The sequence below is a fragment of the Musa acuminata genome, chromosome BXJ3-2 (assembly GCF_036884655.1).
Source record: "Musa acuminata AAA Group cultivar baxijiao chromosome BXJ3-2, Cavendish_Baxijiao_AAA, whole genome shotgun sequence".
NCBI lineage: Eukaryota > Viridiplantae > Streptophyta > Magnoliopsida > Zingiberales > Musaceae > Musa > Musa acuminata.
In genome coordinates this window covers 24,668,089-24,685,844 of record NC_088350.1, presented here as the reverse complement: position 1 = coordinate 24,685,844, position 17,756 = coordinate 24,668,089, and the positions used below count along the sequence as shown (strand labels likewise).

The window sequence follows — 17,756 nt, the reverse complement described above, 5'->3', positions numbered from 1 at the left end:
ACATTTAGAAGACGATGCAATCGATATATGATGTGGTCAACGCTTACAAGCATCTCAAAAACTACACACTGTATACATTCTATCGAACAGAAAGCATGCATAAGTAGTGATGAGTTACTTGTCTCGCTCCTTTGGGTTGATAGATGTGAGACGCCATAGAAGGCCACCCACAAGATTGTTCAAGGAATGTGAGGCCATCGGAACAATGATGCTGGAGGAGATGAGCGTTGCCGCACCATAAGCAAAGCCAACAAATGTTGCCCTGAACACATTCCCTCAAGATGGATTAACCTTTGCAAGAGATGATAAAAATGATAGCGGAGTTCATATGATGTAAGATTGGAGTAACAAGATTACGAGAGAAAAATACCAGATTGCGAAAGAATATCTTCGGCCGCTACCTAGATGAAGAACTCCAAAAATGGCTGCTACTGCCAAAGCACTTCTCCAGTTGAGTCCAAACAGCGGCATTAATGCCCCGCGGAAAAGCAACTCCTGAGATTAAGTTACGGTTTAGGGGTTTATAGATACAACAAGAATCTCACGAAAACATGTTTAATGGATTGATGGACTAATTGCACCGAGGTGCATAACTCATGGCATGTGTTTGGTCCAGGGATGTATGAGAGTTGAGAAAAATGGAACCCATGATCGCCATGCCGATCAGTGAATTCACTCGAGGACCAGTACAGAACAGATACACGACACTGAAGAACTTGATACACATCATCATAGAAGGTAATTTTCGTAGGAGCTGTGTTACCTCACTAATTCCAGGTAAAAATGCCACTAGAATGTAATCCAAAGGCTCGAGCGAACTGAGTATCTGAAAACCAAAGATGGAAGCTTAAGATTCAGTTAAAATAAATGAAGATGATGAATTTTTTCATCTACGATAACAATCTTTTTCTTCCTCTTATAAACTGTCACAATATGAACATATGCTAAAATTAGTCTTGCAATTCCTATATCCTTTTAATTTCAGGCATCTCAACAAAAAAAAGGAGGCGTAACAACAAGATGAGTATTAGGAATCTTTTTCGGAAAGACCAAAGCACACCTGTTGGTTGGCAGCTTCACTTGATTGTGAAAAGTCTGGCCATGTCTTCAATAATAGGTACCGGCTAGATGATATCAAGAGAACAAGTCCCAATATCAATTCAAGATGCCACATCTCAAAACCAACTGCAGCAAAGCCACTCATCCGTAAAGGAGAAAACAAAGTAAAATCTCTAAAACAATCAGCAAAAATGCATGAAGTGGAATCTCTGTGGCAGAAGTATCTAAATACAGTATGTTCCCCTTCGGGAGGCTGATATATTTGACGCATCACTCATAATTTGCAAATAATTGTTTGGGCTAGGTTCTAAGGTCGTTAAACATTCAACTTCACTGAATAATTTTTTGCCAGAAATCAGATCGACTGTTGTAACATGAAGAACCCAATTCTAAAATTACCAAGTCCTAACTGAAGCAAACAAGGATAGCAACTCTGTCAGATAAAAAGGTAATCTTTCAATACAGAATGAAGGTTAAAATGAATATAACGTATTGGTCAAAGATACAGAAGCAGCAGCTTCGATCTTAGATTTTAATATCACTAGAAAAATCTCACCCCGGTATGCCTATCGCCACAAAGCCTTTTGGGGAACCTATCTTCTTTTTAATTATTTCAATGGTTTTAGAGTAACATCGTCGATCAAAATAAAGCAAAAAAGGAAGACAACATGTATTAGGCTTCTATATGCAAGGAACAATCAGCCTCAAGCACTTACATGATACTTCAGAGGAGTCAAGTACTGCCCATCCTTCCACAGATGCAACATGGGCTGCCTAAATGTTGTAGTAGTTAAAGAAAAAGTTATGAATCATAGTGTATGTGTGAAAGAACTTGAAATGTTGGATATAATGCTAGTGAACTCTTTAAGAATAAATTGCATGGCACACATCTGAAAATTATGGAAAAGTAGAACTATAAGAGTAGCTGTCCATATCATTACATCCTGAAGATAAAACACTGGAAACCAACTAAAACATTAACTGGATCCTCTCTCAACATATAACAAGTAGAAGATTGCAAAGACATTATAATGACACCCCATGACTACTAAAAATGGTCAGCTCAATACTGCACCATGACAGCACCGATCTAAGATTGTGTCATATATCTTTTTTCGTTGTGTTTGGTTTGTTATGGTCAGACTGGAGCATACGTCATTCTATGCTAACATAGAACGTGCCAGTGAAAAAAGAAAATCACAGAAAGAAAGATGGTGTCCCATCACAAGAAAACTAATTGTTGTCTTGTTTTTGCTATTACAAGAGATGGATTAAATTTTAGTCCTTTAACTAACAAAAGAAGTGAACAACTTATGGAAGAAGGACCAGAAATTTATAGCAAAACAAGCTGAAACTACCTGTCGAATTGTTGCACCCAGAGCAAGCAACAAGCCAGATGTTATAATGCAGGCTTGAAGCACTTGACCTCTGGTGGGATATGAAGTTGAGCCATCGGCACCTAAATTATTGTTTGCCAATTCAATGCGATTACTAAAATCGGTATCATTGCCTGAAGTAGCTTCATCTGACATGTCCATAAAGTCTTTCGAAAGAAGTTCTTTTCTTTGCGTAGTCTTGGAAATTTTCCTATCATTTGTCAGTTTCTTCTCAGATTTCCTTGATGATGCAAAGGCTTTAAACTGCAGCCCAAAACCCTAAACAATTTCCATTGAGAACGGTGATCAAGTTGCCTGATTCATGAATCTGTTTCGAGTTATCATAATAGATAATACAAATGGTAGTCAAATGAACATAAAAGCAAATAATATGAAGAGCGATACTTACAATCTGTCGATTAGCAGGAAAAAGTTCTCTTGCCGGAGAGCAACTACGTCCACACTTCCTATCTAGCAGACCTGGCCAATTATTCTCTGCCATAAAGAGAAGCAAAGTGCCAACTCTAATGGACTACAGTGAAGCTGGATAACAAGAAATTTGTCCAAAGAAACAATGTGAAACACACAAAAAGACAGTTTGAGAGTCTCCATTCCCACCACTGTAATTGTATGGCAAGAAATTTGTACAGCCTTTTCCCATAAGCAGAGAGGCTGCTTGGACAATGATTCTACTCAGGTCGCTTAAGAGCAACCTTACCATTATGTGGAGACCTTAACAATGTGAAAATTGCAAAAAAAAAAAAAAAAAAGCAGATCTCTCCCATAAAATTAAATGCATTAATCACATTGCTTCCATTGGGAGACCTAAATTTAGGAAATATAAACTCCATCAATCTAGTGTCAAAAGATAGATCATAAAGCAACCCAAAGGATATCTTTCCTACACATCTGATGCTGTGATGATCTAATGGAGCTCATTCACGAGTTAAAGTAGCCTCTAGGGCACATTAAGAGCTTCTTTATGGAGCTCAGTCAATGCCTTGCAGTTTCGCAGGCTACAATTTACTACTGCCTCTCCTTTTTCCTGCGAATGCATCTAAACACAAAATCGAAACGCAGCACGTATTTAAGCCAAGGCGAAATCGGAACGCTGGTTCTGAAACTAAATCCACTACATCAAACACTACAAGCTTCAGAAAGAAAACGAACCTCGCGAGGGGAGAGAGTGATGATGGCCAGTCGCACAAGCCGTCTCACATAGCATCACCATGGTAACAGCGCCCATCCTCCGCCAGTCTTCTTTTTCCTATCACAGTCGAAGCAAATTAACAGTCACGCGAGAAGAACTCAAGATTCGACGCGCCCGCAGGGGCAGATACCGGAGTCGCAGTGGCGATCGAAGGAGGAAACGAATATACTGCCGGCGATGGTGTGACCTTCGGACTGTTTCTGACCACAAAAAGACGGATTTTTTTCCAACCTTTTACACTAAACTCCTCCTCCTTTTATATAATCCGAGAAATTCTCTCTTTATTTTCAAGATTATTATTTCCATTTTTCGCTAAAGGCCCCTTTTCCCATACGATTTTAACAGAATACCCCTTCTTTCTCGATTGATTCACATCCCACCTGCTGTTGGTAGAACGAAACAATCTGCAGCAGAAGGGGACGATTCAGAGACTCGTAGGATTTGATGAACTTGCCTTGCGATCGATGCGTAGGTTTGTATTTGGAGAAAGCTGGAGGAAGAACAATTCACGTACCAAAGAAAAAGGAAGAAGCAACTTAACTAAAAGCCCACCAGAAATCACATTCATTCACATTGAAGAATCACAAGATTATAAATATATAAATGGAATCAGAAATATCAGCAAGAAACATTACACATGAAGAACTTAGTCGATGTTAAGCACAGATGTATCACATGTGAAGCCTTCGAATAGCAAGCAAGCAAACAGATATGTCTTGTATAAGAAGAACTCGGAAAGCACAAAAGAAAGGATAAGGTTATCGTTGCTAAGTTGACAGAGACTACCCGCAGGCTAGCACAGACAGGATGTTTGGATGACAAGCTACCTAATATGAGTATGCATCAACTGTCTTATGGAATAGCTCAGCTCGTCAACAGGCTATGGATAATTCTAGTCACCTAATATGAATATGTGCAGAAGTAGTTCAGGCAGTCCGAACAAGAAAAAAGTACAAGAAAAGCCAAAGGAGCATGATAATATATCAGCTAGATCACAAAATGATTTCCTCTTCACTGAAGGAACCATATGGTCACATCTTCTGAGCACACAGGTTATCTCTTTCTGTTTCTGGTGCCCCTGACAGAACTTACTGTATTCAAATTACTGAACATATGAATCCACTTGATCACCATGTAGCAACAGCCATGTAAGAAAACCTAATTATTTCCGTAAGAATGCGATAACAAGCAAGACATTATGACCGAACAGATAACACAAGATTTACAATGTTTGGATAAAGTTCTTAGGATCGTTAGAGCTTTACCTGTATTGGAGAACATTTTATTAAATCCACAATCGCAGCCATCATGACAATGTTTGGATAAAGTTCTTAGGATCGATAGAGCTTTACCTGTATCGGAGAACATTTTATAAAATGTAATCCACAATCGCAGCCATCAATCGTAGCTGCATCACATTCAAAATAATTGCAACATATTTTATTAAATCCACAATCGCAGCCATCAATCATAGCTGCATCATATTCAAAATAATTGCAACATAGCAAACTTGACATGGAAATAAGGAAAGCAGTCATAGTAGTAGAAATCCACAATCGCAGCTACCAATCGTAGCACATTCCAAGTAATTGGAACATAGCAAACTTGACATGGAAATAAAGAAAGCAGTCACGGTAGAAACCGACAATCGCAACTATCAATCATAGCTGCATCACATTCAAAATAATTGCAAGATAGCAGACTTGACATCGAAATAAAGAAAGCAGTCACGGTAGAAATCGACAATCACAGCTACCAATCTTGGCTGCATCACATTCCAAGTAATTGCAACATAACAATCTTGGCATAGAAATAAAGAAGTCACGGTAGGTAATACAATCAATATCTCGAAATCATTTGAAAGAAGTACAAATGACATAGAAAAGTACAAATGCCTTTTTAAGGCACTAGTTCATAAACCTGAGCATAAGTAGGATTAAGAAGCGATCAAAAAATCTTTTGTAGGAGACTCAGCCATACAGCAATTGTTACAGGGAATGACAACTTTTCAGCAAACCTGTAAACTAGTGGCACAACCTGTCCAACATTCCAACCCAAAAAAGGATAGCAATTATCCCAATTTAAAGTGCAGATCTAAACAATGTTGAACATGTTCCAGATGATTTATGCTAAGAAGAAATATCCAGTTCATAACTTGGTCATTCGAAAAGTAATTTGGATTCCCCGGCAAGGGATGTACACCATTAGAAATTGCAATTGACAGGATTAAAAAAGCTACAGAGAATGATAACATTTGATCATGGTCATACAACAACAATATTACAGATGGATCAAATTGACATAGGCCTTCAAAATCATAGCAAAGCAGGGACCTACCACCCAGCTGAAGCTGTACCATTTTACAGATGAAGATTCACATGAGAGTTCAAAATCATACCATTTTTTAAAGGACCAATATCCACATGAGAGTTCAAAATCACTGAGAGTCCAACTCGTCCTTTCCATAGACCAAGGGGAATTCATCAAACTGCTCCGAGATATTGTATCGTTCTCCAATGATTTTCAAAGCTTGGAAAACCTTATACATAGAAGGCCTCTCCTTCAGTTGGGCAACCACACAACCAGAAGCAATCTTCAGTACCTGAATAATCTCATCATCATTGCCCTTTCCCCTAAGGGATCTATCAATAGCCTCATGAGTTTTACCAGCAGCAGAAAGCTGATTCACCCAATCCACCAAACTTCCCTTAAACACTTCACCTGCAACATCAGTGGTTATCTCAGTTGCCTTCTGCCCTGTGACAAGCTCCAACAGGACAATCCCAAATGCATACACATCCCCCTTGGTTGTCGGATCTGAATTAGTATCATACTCTGGGGCAGTATAGCCAAACTCCCCAAAATCTCCATTCAAGAACGGGCTTGAATTGTCTCCGTCTCCGGCTGCTGTTCTCACGAGCCTTGTCAACCCGAATTCGGTGATCCTTGCCTCGTTATCCTCATCCAGGAGGATGGCCTTTGAGCATAAGTTCTGGTGGAGGAAGGGGATCTGGAAACCATGGTGCAGCCAGGCGAGACCTCGGGCAGCGCCGATCCCGATCCTGACCCTCGCTGGCCAGTCGAGTGCATCATCCACCGACTCGAGAGCCGAGAAGAGCGTGCCGTTGGGCATGTGTTTGTAAACGAGAAGTCGCTCGTCCTCGACGATACAGAAGCCCAGGAGAGGAGCCAGGTTGGGGTGGCGGAGCGGTCCGATCCGCCCCATCTCCGCACGGAACTGCTTCTCGGGTAGCGGGCGGGATTGGAGGCGCTTCACGGTGAGCGCCGATCCGTCCGGAAGAACAGCCTTGTATGAGGTTCCTGTCCGCTGGCTCCCGGCGACGATGATGTTGTTGGGGTGGAAATCTGCGGTGGCCGTCATCAGATCCGCCAGCTTGACCTTCACGATTGGCTTCTGGAACAGCGAGACCGGAACGAGCCGGTTGTGCGCCGACCGGAGCCGCTCGGCCCACCACCCCCCGTCCTCCCCCCGGCGTCCAGCGGCCGCCCGCTTTCCGGACGGAGACCAGCACCGCCACACCACGTAGGCGAGGGTGAGCGAGGCGGCGGCACCGAAGACGCCGGCGGCGACGATGATGATGAGGTTGGTCCGGGTGTGCGACCGGCCGCAGTGGGAAGAGACGGGTTGGCCGCAAAGGCCGTCGTTGCCGTCGAAGGATTTGGCGTCGAACTTGTCGCCAAGCGGTGGGGGGATGGGGCCGTCTAGCTGGTTGCTGGAGAGATCGAGGTGGGTGAGGCGGTTGAGCTGGGAGAGGGTGGCAGGAATGGCGCCCTGGAGCTGGTTTCCGGCGAGCACGAGGGTGTTGAGGAACCTGCAGTTGGAGAGGGTGGGAGGGATGCCGCCGGTGAACTGGTTGTTGGAGAGGTCGAGGGTGACGAGATAGGGGAGCCAGGAACAGAGCTCGTTGGGGATGGGGCCGGAGATGGTGTTGGAGGAGAGGTCGAGGACGTTGGCGGCGCTGCAGTACTGGAGGTCGGAGGGGACGGAGCCGGCGAGAGACATGGACTTGAGGTTGAGCGCCAGCACGCGGTTCTCCTGCAGGTTCCAGCAGGAGACGCCCACGAAGCTGCACACGAAGCCCACGGTCGCGTTGGAGAAGTTCCAACCCAGGGTGTGGCCGCGGTCGAGGGACGTCTTAACACCGGTGAGGCACCGCACATCGTCCTCCGCCGCGCCGCCCCTTATGCCGCTGTGCGCCATCATAGCCAATAGCATCAGCAAACAAATCAAGGTGAACTTCATCTTGAGCATGGTGCCGAAGGAGAGGAGAAGGATTTGGGGGGAGGAGGAAAAAAAAAATTGGGGGACGACGGTGGGGAAGAGACGGAAGTAGCCGCAGTACTTTGACTCCAACTGAAGTGGGGAAAAAGAAGCAATTGAGAGGCGAGAGATGGGGAAAGGGTGACTCGGGTCTTAGAGTGAGGATGGTGGCTCGGATGTGCTCCGAGATTTGTGCACTGAACAACTCTGCAAATATATATATATATATATATATATATATATATATATATATATATATATATATATATATATATATATATATATATATATATATATATATATATATATATATATATATATCCGTCTAAATTAATTATGGCAGAGGTTTCCGTGTTTCTATGCAGTGTCATCTTGACACAAGTATACGTGGAAATATCGATGCATGTACATATATGTATACGATGGCTGAGTGGGTTCAGGATGATCGGCTGTCCCGGTCAAGTTGCGTCCGCGTCACTGACGTTATGTTATCAACAGTGTCATCCACAAGACCAACGTGGGTCAAAACAGCACCATTCTGTAATCTACGCCTCACAACATACCACAATAGAGACAACGAATAATACAAAACAAAAACAAAAGCAAATGCTCTTTAAAGTAGAAGTTTAATAACAGCTTTTCGGTAATATAAACTCAATGTTGACGTACTTGTGCTGGATTGAGTTGTCCACTATAGATATAGAGATGGAAGAAAACTCTCTATGGATCCAGACACTTGAATAATTAATCGCGTCGTGAATTAGAAATAATAAAATTTATTATTCATTAGCACTCTTATTCATTGTTCATCCCCTAGTCAATGCAGGATGACATTGGCTTGAGTATATTTACCCGTCTGATTCAAATGATAAAGTTATAGAAAAAAAAAATGAATTTCTTACCGGGGTATTGATCAGATTAGAAAAAATGACCAGCATGCCCGATTCAATATGGTTCCGGCTACACTGGCACCCAAAAGATGGGGATTAATTGTACTAGTTTGATCGCGGACTTAATTGCTTTGAATTCTTCTCATATATCTCAAGTCATTACGTCCTAAAAGGGTTGGTCTGAAAAGTCAACAACGTGGCCGGGAATAAACTTAAAATCGTTGACTACGCTGTTAGAAATGTGGTGCAAGCATTCCAAGCAGTAGGGTCTCAACGTTTTCGTGGAAGAAGCACACGGTTGGTTGATAAATTCTGCAAGGAAGACTTGACCCGAATGAATGAGACCGACACGATTGTCGTTTCTCACTAGGATGCTTTCTTGGCTGGAGAAGTAAACGAATATGGTTGCTTCCCGCATGGATGTCGCAGTTTAATGAATTTAGGATCAAACATTAAGAGAAAGGCATGACCACACAAGAGAAAGTATGCAATCTCAAACATAAAAAAACTGGTCTAGAAATATTTATGTGATTCAGTGGTTATTTTTTGTTTTTATTCCCTCATTCTCAGCAATTGTAGCCCGTACTAACTTTGAGTTATATCAAGTTTTAAGAATCCTAATATGGATCAAACATTGGAAAACGAAATCCCCATTTTAATCAAGAGCAACCAAATGTTCTTTTTTGTTGTTTTAGTAAAATATTTTTCAGTCTCCCACTATCAATTCCTAAACTACTAATCTGAATTAAATTATTTCCTTCTACTAGATCTATGCATCTCCTCCCAAATTGTCATAACAATTTTTTCTCCTGTTACTTCTTTATAATTTAAGTTTATATTATTAATATTTCATGAAAAATTCAATATAAAATAAGTAAAAAAGTTTTAGCTTATCTTTTAAGCTTTAAGGAATTATCAACACGATATTTTGTTGTCAACCTAGCCTTATATATATATTCTGTGATAAAGGTATTAAGCATTCCAAAAAGGACTTATATGTAAAAGTGAAAAAAAAAAAGGGAAACAGAAGAGACATAAAAAATCAAATCAATATACCGAAAGTAATTATATTCGTTTTTAGGACGAATACTTAAATCAAATGAGCCAACTAAAATTTATATAAAATTCTCACAAGATAGGAGCAACTGGAGAGAAAAAGTCAAATCTACAGAACAAGCTATGCAAGGAAATAAAACTCACTATTTGTTGTTTTCTCCAACAACCACAAGCAAAGGAATCAGATTGAATCATAACCCTCGTAAAATATGATTCAGGGGAATGTAGTTTACTACAAAAGCTGATTTCATAAAATTTCCTGGTGGAAAAAATGTGCGTGGTGGGCAGACTAAATCAAAATTGATCCCGGAATCTAAGAAATAGTAAGAAAAATGATCTATCCATATCCACCTAAAAACAATCTAGGATCTAAAATTGGTGTTGTCTCTTTGATCCCTGCTAGAAGAATTCATATTCCATTGGAATTAGTAACTCATGTTGTATCATGCTCCTATTTAAGTCCTTGGCTTTTAAATTCACGTCCATTTCACACCCATATTTAAATAACTCTGTTGTGCATATATATACGGATAAGATTCTCAAATGAAGCATAAAATATCTGTCAGAAATCCATTTCATTGTAAACTAGTGTCTCTTTCATCTCTTCCTTGTCATGAACTATACTAGCTGTGTAATCATGTCAGCATGCAGTAGCATTGGAAGCTAAGATACTGTCCATGAAATCTAATATTTTGAGGATAAGCTTCACTATGTTTAAAGGCTGTTCATCAACCATGATAACAGTATCAACTGATTCCTGTTACTAGTCAGATATATTCATACTCATAATCATAATTCTAGTGTAGTCATCAGAGGCATAATTGCGAAAATCTATGTGCTTAATTTGATAATTTTTTGGCCTTGAATATAGCAGTTTGAAATAGATAATCCATAAAACTATGTTCACATAATACTGATTAGTCTACTCTTTCCACACACACACACACACACTTGCACAAAAAATGTAATCAGATCATACTAGTGGCATTTACTAGGGTTTTTATTATTTCTATATTTGTCTAAATTGAGAAGTATGGTTTTCTATGACTATTGTCTTGAATCTAAAAAAATCATCATCATGGATGCAAAATATGGCGATCATAATAATTAGGATTAGATTTAGATAAAAACATACAATGAATAACTGTGCTAACCACTGGCTAATGGATTTTGAGAGAATCAATGACTGTTCTAACTTTTGGGTTATGGTGTCAGGATCTCATCTGAGAGCAGAGGAGATGGATGTCTGAGGAGTCTTTTTGACTTTGTAATACAATATATTTTTCATGAAAAACAGAAAAAATGTTTCTCTCCGACTACAAAAGTGATAAAAATAGGAATTGAACTCAGGAATTTGCAACATACTATCAAAATCTTTACCAACTAAATTAGTTGACACCTCAAGCTAAAATGTGAAGACTTCAGCTGAAATGTAAACTAAGTACAGCGATAATATATTAAAGAACTGCATTACTAATTCTCGACAGTGATAAGGCAAGATGTTATCAGCAACTATTGCCAAACTTGAAAAGGAAAAGAACCTCTTACCACAGGTCAACATTTTCGAGAGAAACTGCTGAGATTGTCAGCGTCTGTGTTTATCTAAGATTCTTGGATGTGCTTGCGTGATTGCATCTTCTCCGATCCCAATCTGCGAACAGAATCGATCGAGAACAAGGTCAAACAGGAAAGAGGGCAAAAGAAACCGCACCTTGGCGAAAGAGAAGATGGGTGTTATCATGACCCGAGCCTGATGGGTTAATTAGGCTATCAACTTCGTTTGGTTTAAATCACTGATCAAAATATTTAAACTGAAGTTGATAGTTGTACACTCATCAGACCCTTATAAGTCAATCTTAATCTTGCTCACTTTCGATGTGGGACTAATCAGAGGTGTTATAATTAAGCTCCCTCACCATGCCCAAATGTTAGGTCGACCAAATATCATGACCCGAGCCTGATGGGCTAAATAGCCTATCAACTTCGTTTGGTCTAAACCATTGATCAAAATGTTTAAGCTGAAGTTGATAGTAGTACACTCATCAGACCTTTATAAGTCAATCTTAATCTTGTCCACTTTGGATAGTCCCGGATCAGATCCGATTTACGTCAAGCGGTGAGCTAATAACTCATCAAGAAATCGATCGATGGAGCTTCAAGAAGAAAATAAGCAACAAACATATCGCGTCGTCGAAGAGGCAAGAGGGAACACATTAAGAAATGAATCACGTCCCACGATTCACCCCGAGCGAAGAGCCAGGAGGGACCTTCTTGGCGAAGAAAACGCTCAAGAAACCATCAAGAATCAAGAATATCCGGTTCACGCCCAGCGACGAGACAAGAGGAACCTCCAACGTCCAAGAAAAAGTTCGAGAACTCATCGCAAAAGAAGAAACAGGGAAAGAAACAAACCGCATCTTGAGGAAGTGAACACAGAATGCTTCACAGAAGACGGATAGAAGCTTGGATTACTCTCTTCGCCGCCGCTCGGATCGGAAAACGTCCAAGAACCCATCAACAAACCTGGATCGGCGAAGGACGATGAGGATGAGAAGGAAAACAGAAAGCAGCAGGCGGGTTTGATGGAATATATAGAGAGGCGATACGGTTTTCTCACAGAGAGAGAGAGAGAGATGAAGTGGGCCCCGTTTTGAGACATTTGGGCCGGATTGGAAAAGGCTCTCGAAACAACAACGGCCGGGACTGCACCCAGCCGTTGGATAAAACAGGGCCTGTAGGCTCGATTAGTTTGGACGGCTTAGATTCCTCTGGGCCAAATGGCTCGGCTCGACCCATTTGTTAGAATAGGTATGATAACGAATGATACATCAAGTGTCAACCTACCCGTTCGCATACCCGATTACCTATCCAATTATACATAAGCTCGCTATAATATCTATATATATATATATATATATATATATATATATATATATATATATATATATATATATATATATATATATATATATATATATATATATATATATATATATATATATATATATATATATATATATATATATATATATATATATATATATATATATATATATATATATATATATATATATATATATATATATATATATATATATATATATATATCAGTCCCAATTACTATTTAAACATACAATAATCCAAGCATTTTAACTCATTATGAATCCAATTCATGAATCTATTTTCCTCTGCTCAGTAATTATTCCAATTTTTATTAATCTCAATATCTTACAATTTCGATCCCGATCTTTTATGTAAATAATGGTATCTAACCCTCTGATAGATTAAATCTATAACTAATATACATACATACATACATATATATATGGATATATGTACATGAAAGAATATCCATATCTATTTCTAGTTGCATTTATACCAAACAATTAAATGCTTTCATATGTACTATTGCATGCAAAAAGACAAACAAACAAGCTCATAATTTGAGAGCAACTTCAAATCCATTGATGGAACACAGATTGGACAAAGATAGGGTCATTAGTGGAACAAACCCTAGATTAATGGCCCCCACAATCCTTAGGTAGCTACCAAGAAATGTAGTTGCAAGGAACAACCCCCCAACATCTACTTAATTATTAATGAATAATTGGTTGATAAGGGCCACCTTTTAGTAGCATTGCAGCTAATGTCAAACCCTAGAAAGTAGCTAGCTTGGTTGATTCACAAGCAAGTAGGCCAACCCTACCGAGTACAGGACAAAGTGTTCGTGATAATTAATGGTGTGGTGTCTAATAGAGTTCCACATGCACGTAAAGAAATAAGCAATGCCATTAGCTTGCATGAGGTTTAGAGAAAAGAAGGTATTCGTCAACAGGGAAAAGTTGACAAAGCAACGTCTGTAGCTTTTTATTAAAGGTTGTATACGCATGGAAAGAGTACAAAGCTTATATTATATCATTGGAGTTAGTCACGGGGATGTTAAACATCACTATTTAGTGATGATGGAGGAGTAGTGTTTGTGGACAAAGCATCCCATTCTAGAACAAACACTTTGGGGACTTTTAGGCTTGGTGGCGATGACACTTTGAGCAACACTAATTGGAGAGACTTAGTCGCGAGCGAGAGGAAGTCCTGAAATCATGCTTGTTTATGTACATTTGTGTTCATGTCATGAGATTTGAGAAAATAGTGTCAAAATATAAACTAAGTTCAGCTATGCACTTGATGTATTCATGGACATAATTGAGCTGGCGATGCAATTATCCTTATCACTGTAAATGTGATGTATTCATTCCTCCAAGCATGAATGTTCTTTACGTCTACCTCTCATGTCAACACTCGAACCAAAATATTTTAGGTTAATTATTTCAAAAATTAAAATATTAACATAAAATAATAGACCACCGTACCTCACACAAAAATAATATTCATATGAATTAGTTGTAATGCAAAAAGTTGGGACAGTCACACTACAAATAGACACCTAGTTTTGTACGTTGATTAGATAAAGGGTTTCGATGCATTATATACTGCATGTTACAACTTTTCATGCCTCGTCTCATCATCACCTCCTATGAACTCGTGGTTCTATTTGGCCTCCGGCTCTTAGGGACTTCACCAAGTTCCCTAGATGCGTTGCGGCTTCCTGCCATTGCCATGCATCAAAGTTTTGTCCCCTCCAAAATCTTCTGGCTTTGCTCACGAGATTGGTGCCACTGTTACCCTGATTGGTCGCCTCCTTAGGGCACTTCAGTGCTCCAAGATAGGCTTCCATGTCGTGAACATGTACAGGGTTGTTCATCTTGAAGAAGTCCAGTTCTACCTCGACTCCAACATGAGCATAACATGGGAGCTCGTATTTCTCCGCTACTGCACGCATGCGCTCATTGAGCAAAACGCCGGGCATCTTCGTGATGGGGTCGTTCACGTTCACCACCCTCAACACCTTCACGCCGAGCTCCTCGCACCTCTCCTCGAATCCCAGATTGCCGACCCTCGGACCTCCAAACGAGTACACCGCGATCGGTGTCGCTTGGTTCAGGCCGAGCTCCGCGAGGTCGTAGCCGAACAGCACGGCTAGGGAGCTCCCCATGCTGTGTCCGGCCAATGTGATGCTTAGGTAGTCGTCTTTGTACGTGTTGATGATGCGTGATACCTCCGCCAGCATCTGCTCTCTGCAGCTCCCGCTGCTGAACCTGCTGCTGCTGTCGTATGAGGTGTAGAGGCTGAGGAAGCCGGACTCGACCTTCACGCCGGGGCGGGGGTCGTTGGGGTCCAGACGCGCCGGCGTGAGCGCGCTCATGAAGTTTGCGATCCACTCGGCGTGGGTGACGGTGCCCCGCAGGGCGACGAGGATGTCCCTCCGCCCGAGCCTCCTGACCTCGTCGTCCGACGAAACCGCTGTGTAGCCGATCCACCGGCTGCGACAAGTACTGCCGTTCTGGGTGGGGAAGCTGATGTCGGGAGTGGCGTAGATGTACTTGGTGATCTCGTAGCCCGTCGACCCCATGCCGACCTCCGGGAGCAGGCTCTTCTTCCCGTACTTGCAGTTCAAGTACCGCTTCGATCTGGGATCCAGGTCGAAGGCCTTGTAGCACGCGACGACGAACTCCCCGTACCTCACGATCTCGTCGCGGAGGAGGGGGTTGAGGGGCTCGACCAGGCCATCCCAGTTATCCGATCCTTGGATCTCCCTCCACATGCGGCCGAGCGAGGGCCTGCACTCCGCAACCACGGCGCGCCTAGCTGCGACCTTCTGCACGCCCACCGGCGACGTTGCACGTCGAAACGCAACCCCATACAAGGCCGGTGCCCGAGAAGGGCGGCAGCAGAATTCATGCACGGTGATGCTCTGTTTCGACAACTGCACCGAAGATGCCATGCCGAACACAGCGCAGCATATATGTTCATATACCGCTATAGATGAATCAACGAAGAAGCAGAAGAAGAAGAAGAAGAAGAAGAAGAAGAAGAAGACGATGCCAGCAGAACCATGTCGATGCAGAAGATGATGGGGGAGGTATTTATACTTGCGTTCGACGTTCTTAGTGGACATGGCACAATCACCTCCACGGTCACTGACAAGCACAATTATAGTATGTAAGGGATGTTCCCATTGGCCTCTCTTAAAAAAGCAAGCTTTGCAGAGAAAGAGATAGATGAGTAAAGATGCGAGCAGACCAAACTTTGCTTCTAGAGATGGATCTTTGTTGGACAAGCCGGGGTGAGTTCTACGTGGTGCATGTTTTGCGAGGGCTTTGACCGAGGAACATAACACAGGGATGGCACCGAGCCCGGTTAATTTAACTGGTCGGTCGAGTGCGCTGGGACGCTGTTCGCTGGACTCCCAACACTGCAAGCCGCGGTAAAGTATGTGATGCATGCAGCTAAAAAAATACTCCAAGCAGAACCGTAAAGCAGCTTTAATACCTTTGGCCGTCTTCGAGCAGACATTTATATGCCCCCCCTACAACTTGAACACATGAAACATACCCCGAGAGAGTCGCTTGCGAGCAAGGGTTTCTTAGCTTTGACCGTGAAGGGATGCCACATAGGACAAAGAGCGATGGTTGAGCGAGTGACGTGGAGGGGTTGACTTGATGCCCGTGTAATGCGGTTCTTTGGTTGACGGATTCCACGTCGTATTTTGTACTCACCTCTCATTTGCCGCGTGTCTCTCGTGCGACTTTTGGCGCCGCTACTGATGCGTGAATCTGATCACACGTCATGTGTTTTGGTTACCGTGGTCGGCGGCCACCGTCCTCGAGTCGTAGCCCGATAGAGAATAACAATAGACTACACGCATCTCAAAGCACACATGGATATGATGGACGGACTCGATACATCTGTAAAATATCATCTATTTAAGCACCTTTTATAAATATCTCATATATATATATATATATAATTGATCTAACCTTATTTATCTTTGAAGAGGTGAAGAAGTTTGTCATGAATACCATTCAAGAATTACAATTCATATCATGCGCTAGTATATTCTTATAAAAACTATGACGAATATGTCGATTAAAGAGTTGGAGTCTATACTACGTTGAAGCATAACACTTGTTTCGGTAATAATTATCGATTATAAAAGATCAAGTATTCAAAATCAAAAAAATATTTCTCTTATATATCATGTTGATGTGACATTTTTAGTTAGTATAGTGAATCTTAATTGGTTATAATAATAAGTTTAAAGGCAGTACTAAAATATCCTATTTAGGAAAAAAAAGAGACAAGCCATAAGGAAATGATCAACGAATGATGAGGCATCATCATCATATGCTGACTTATTCTCCAACATCTTTTTCCGCAGAACTCAATCTCCAAAATCGTACTATGCGTAGGAAAATGGAGGACAGGTGATTAGACATGGAAAAGTGTAACGCAAGAGGAAGAGGAATGTCAGTTCTCAAATCGATTTGTGCTACCGTGGAAATGGCCATGCAAGCCACGAAAAGTTATTTTATTTGTTTGTTTATCGTGTATTAATTCTTACACGCTAATCTGATCCATTCGACATGAGATACATGTCCAGATGTGACTATTTGAAATTTTAATTAAGAATATACATGCTGAATGGATTCCTTCGTTTCTAAACCAGCAAATCGAAAATTATCAGTTTGGTAAGTTACACGTAGTCTCACTAGGAAAATCAAGTTTGTTATCTCCTATTACAACTATAAATAAGGGTCTGAGCTTTGAAATCAGATGCACCGTAAGAAAACCTAATTGTTTGCTTTGGGCTTTTCTTGTTTAGTAGTTTCAAATATTTTATGACCTAAAAATATTTTCTTAAGGCATTTATAATTATCCCTTTTATAGTAGTGATTTGCTCCTCCTTCGTTCGTGGATATAGGTCAATTGATTGAACCATGTACTAGTGTTCTTGTCACTTTTATTTTTCTGCTTTATTGTCT

At 41.1% G+C, this 17,756-nt stretch overlaps 3 protein-coding genes across 6 annotated transcripts; all 3 read right to left on the bottom strand.

Annotated features, from left to right (window-relative positions):
* Window positions 1-3: 3 nt before the first annotated feature.
* On the bottom strand, window positions 4-4,368 carry LOC135586075 (uncharacterized). Of its 4 annotated transcripts, XM_065140083.1 has the most exons (9): window positions 4,281-4,368; window positions 3,606-4,049; window positions 2,845-2,930; window positions 2,418-2,714; window positions 1,776-1,833; window positions 1,061-1,185; window positions 764-826; window positions 371-495; window positions 4-262 (listed from the first exon to the last, which is right to left on the bottom strand). In XM_065140083.1, exons 2-9 carry the CDS (start codon window positions 3,679-3,681, stop codon window positions 115-117), a joined length of 978 nt encoding a protein of 325 aa, XP_064996155.1. In that variant the 5' UTR covers window positions 3,682-4,049; window positions 4,281-4,368; the 3' UTR covers window positions 4-114. The 4 variants fall into 4 exon arrangements, with proteins under 4 accessions (XP_064996155.1, XP_064996154.1, XP_064996156.1 ...); XM_065140082.1 differs by having other exon boundaries at window positions 3,606-4,319; XM_065140084.1 differs by having other exon boundaries at window positions 2,845-2,915; window positions 3,606-4,319.
* A 1,381-nt stretch (window positions 4,369-5,749) lies between these two features.
* On the bottom strand, window positions 5,750-8,115 carry LOC103973053 (probable inactive receptor kinase At1g27190). Its single transcript, XM_009387521.3, has one exon. The coding sequence runs from the start codon at window positions 7,916-7,918 to the stop codon at window positions 6,083-6,085; it is 1,836 nt and encodes a 611-aa protein (XP_009385796.1). The 5' UTR covers window positions 7,919-8,115; the 3' UTR covers window positions 5,750-6,082.
* A 6,283-nt stretch (window positions 8,116-14,398) lies between these two features.
* LOC135631540 (phospholipase A1 EG1, chloroplastic/mitochondrial-like) lies at window positions 14,399-15,889 on the bottom strand. Its single transcript, XM_065139275.1, has one exon. The coding sequence runs from the start codon at window positions 15,887-15,889 to the stop codon at window positions 14,399-14,401; it is 1,491 nt and encodes a 496-aa protein (XP_064995347.1).
* Between the last annotated feature and the right edge of the window lie 1,867 nt (window positions 15,890-17,756).

What these genes read in the sequence shown, in the direction of transcription:
- LOC135586075 (XM_065140083.1), bottom strand. Translation starts at nt 3,681, where the DNA reads ATGGGCGCTGTTACCATGGTGATGCTATGTGAGACGGCTTGTGCGACT. An exon ending in TCACTCTCTCCCCTCGCGAG is followed by an intron (nt 2,931 to 3,605) that starts GTTCGTTTTCTT and finishes TCTTTATGGCAG; the next exon opens with AGAATAATTGGCCAGGTCTG. An exon ending in GTGAAGCTGCCAACCAACAG is followed by an intron (nt 827 to 1,060) that starts GTGTGCTTTGGT and finishes TTTGGTTTTCAG; the next exon opens with ATACTCAGTTCGCTCGAGCC.
- LOC103973053 (XM_009387521.3), bottom strand. Translation starts at nt 7,918, where the DNA reads ATGCTCAAGATGAAGTTCACCTTGATTTGTTTGCTGATGCTATTGGCT.
- LOC135631540 (XM_065139275.1), bottom strand. Translation starts at nt 15,889, where the DNA reads ATGTCCACTAAGAACGTCGAACGCAAGTATAAATACCTCCCCCATCAT.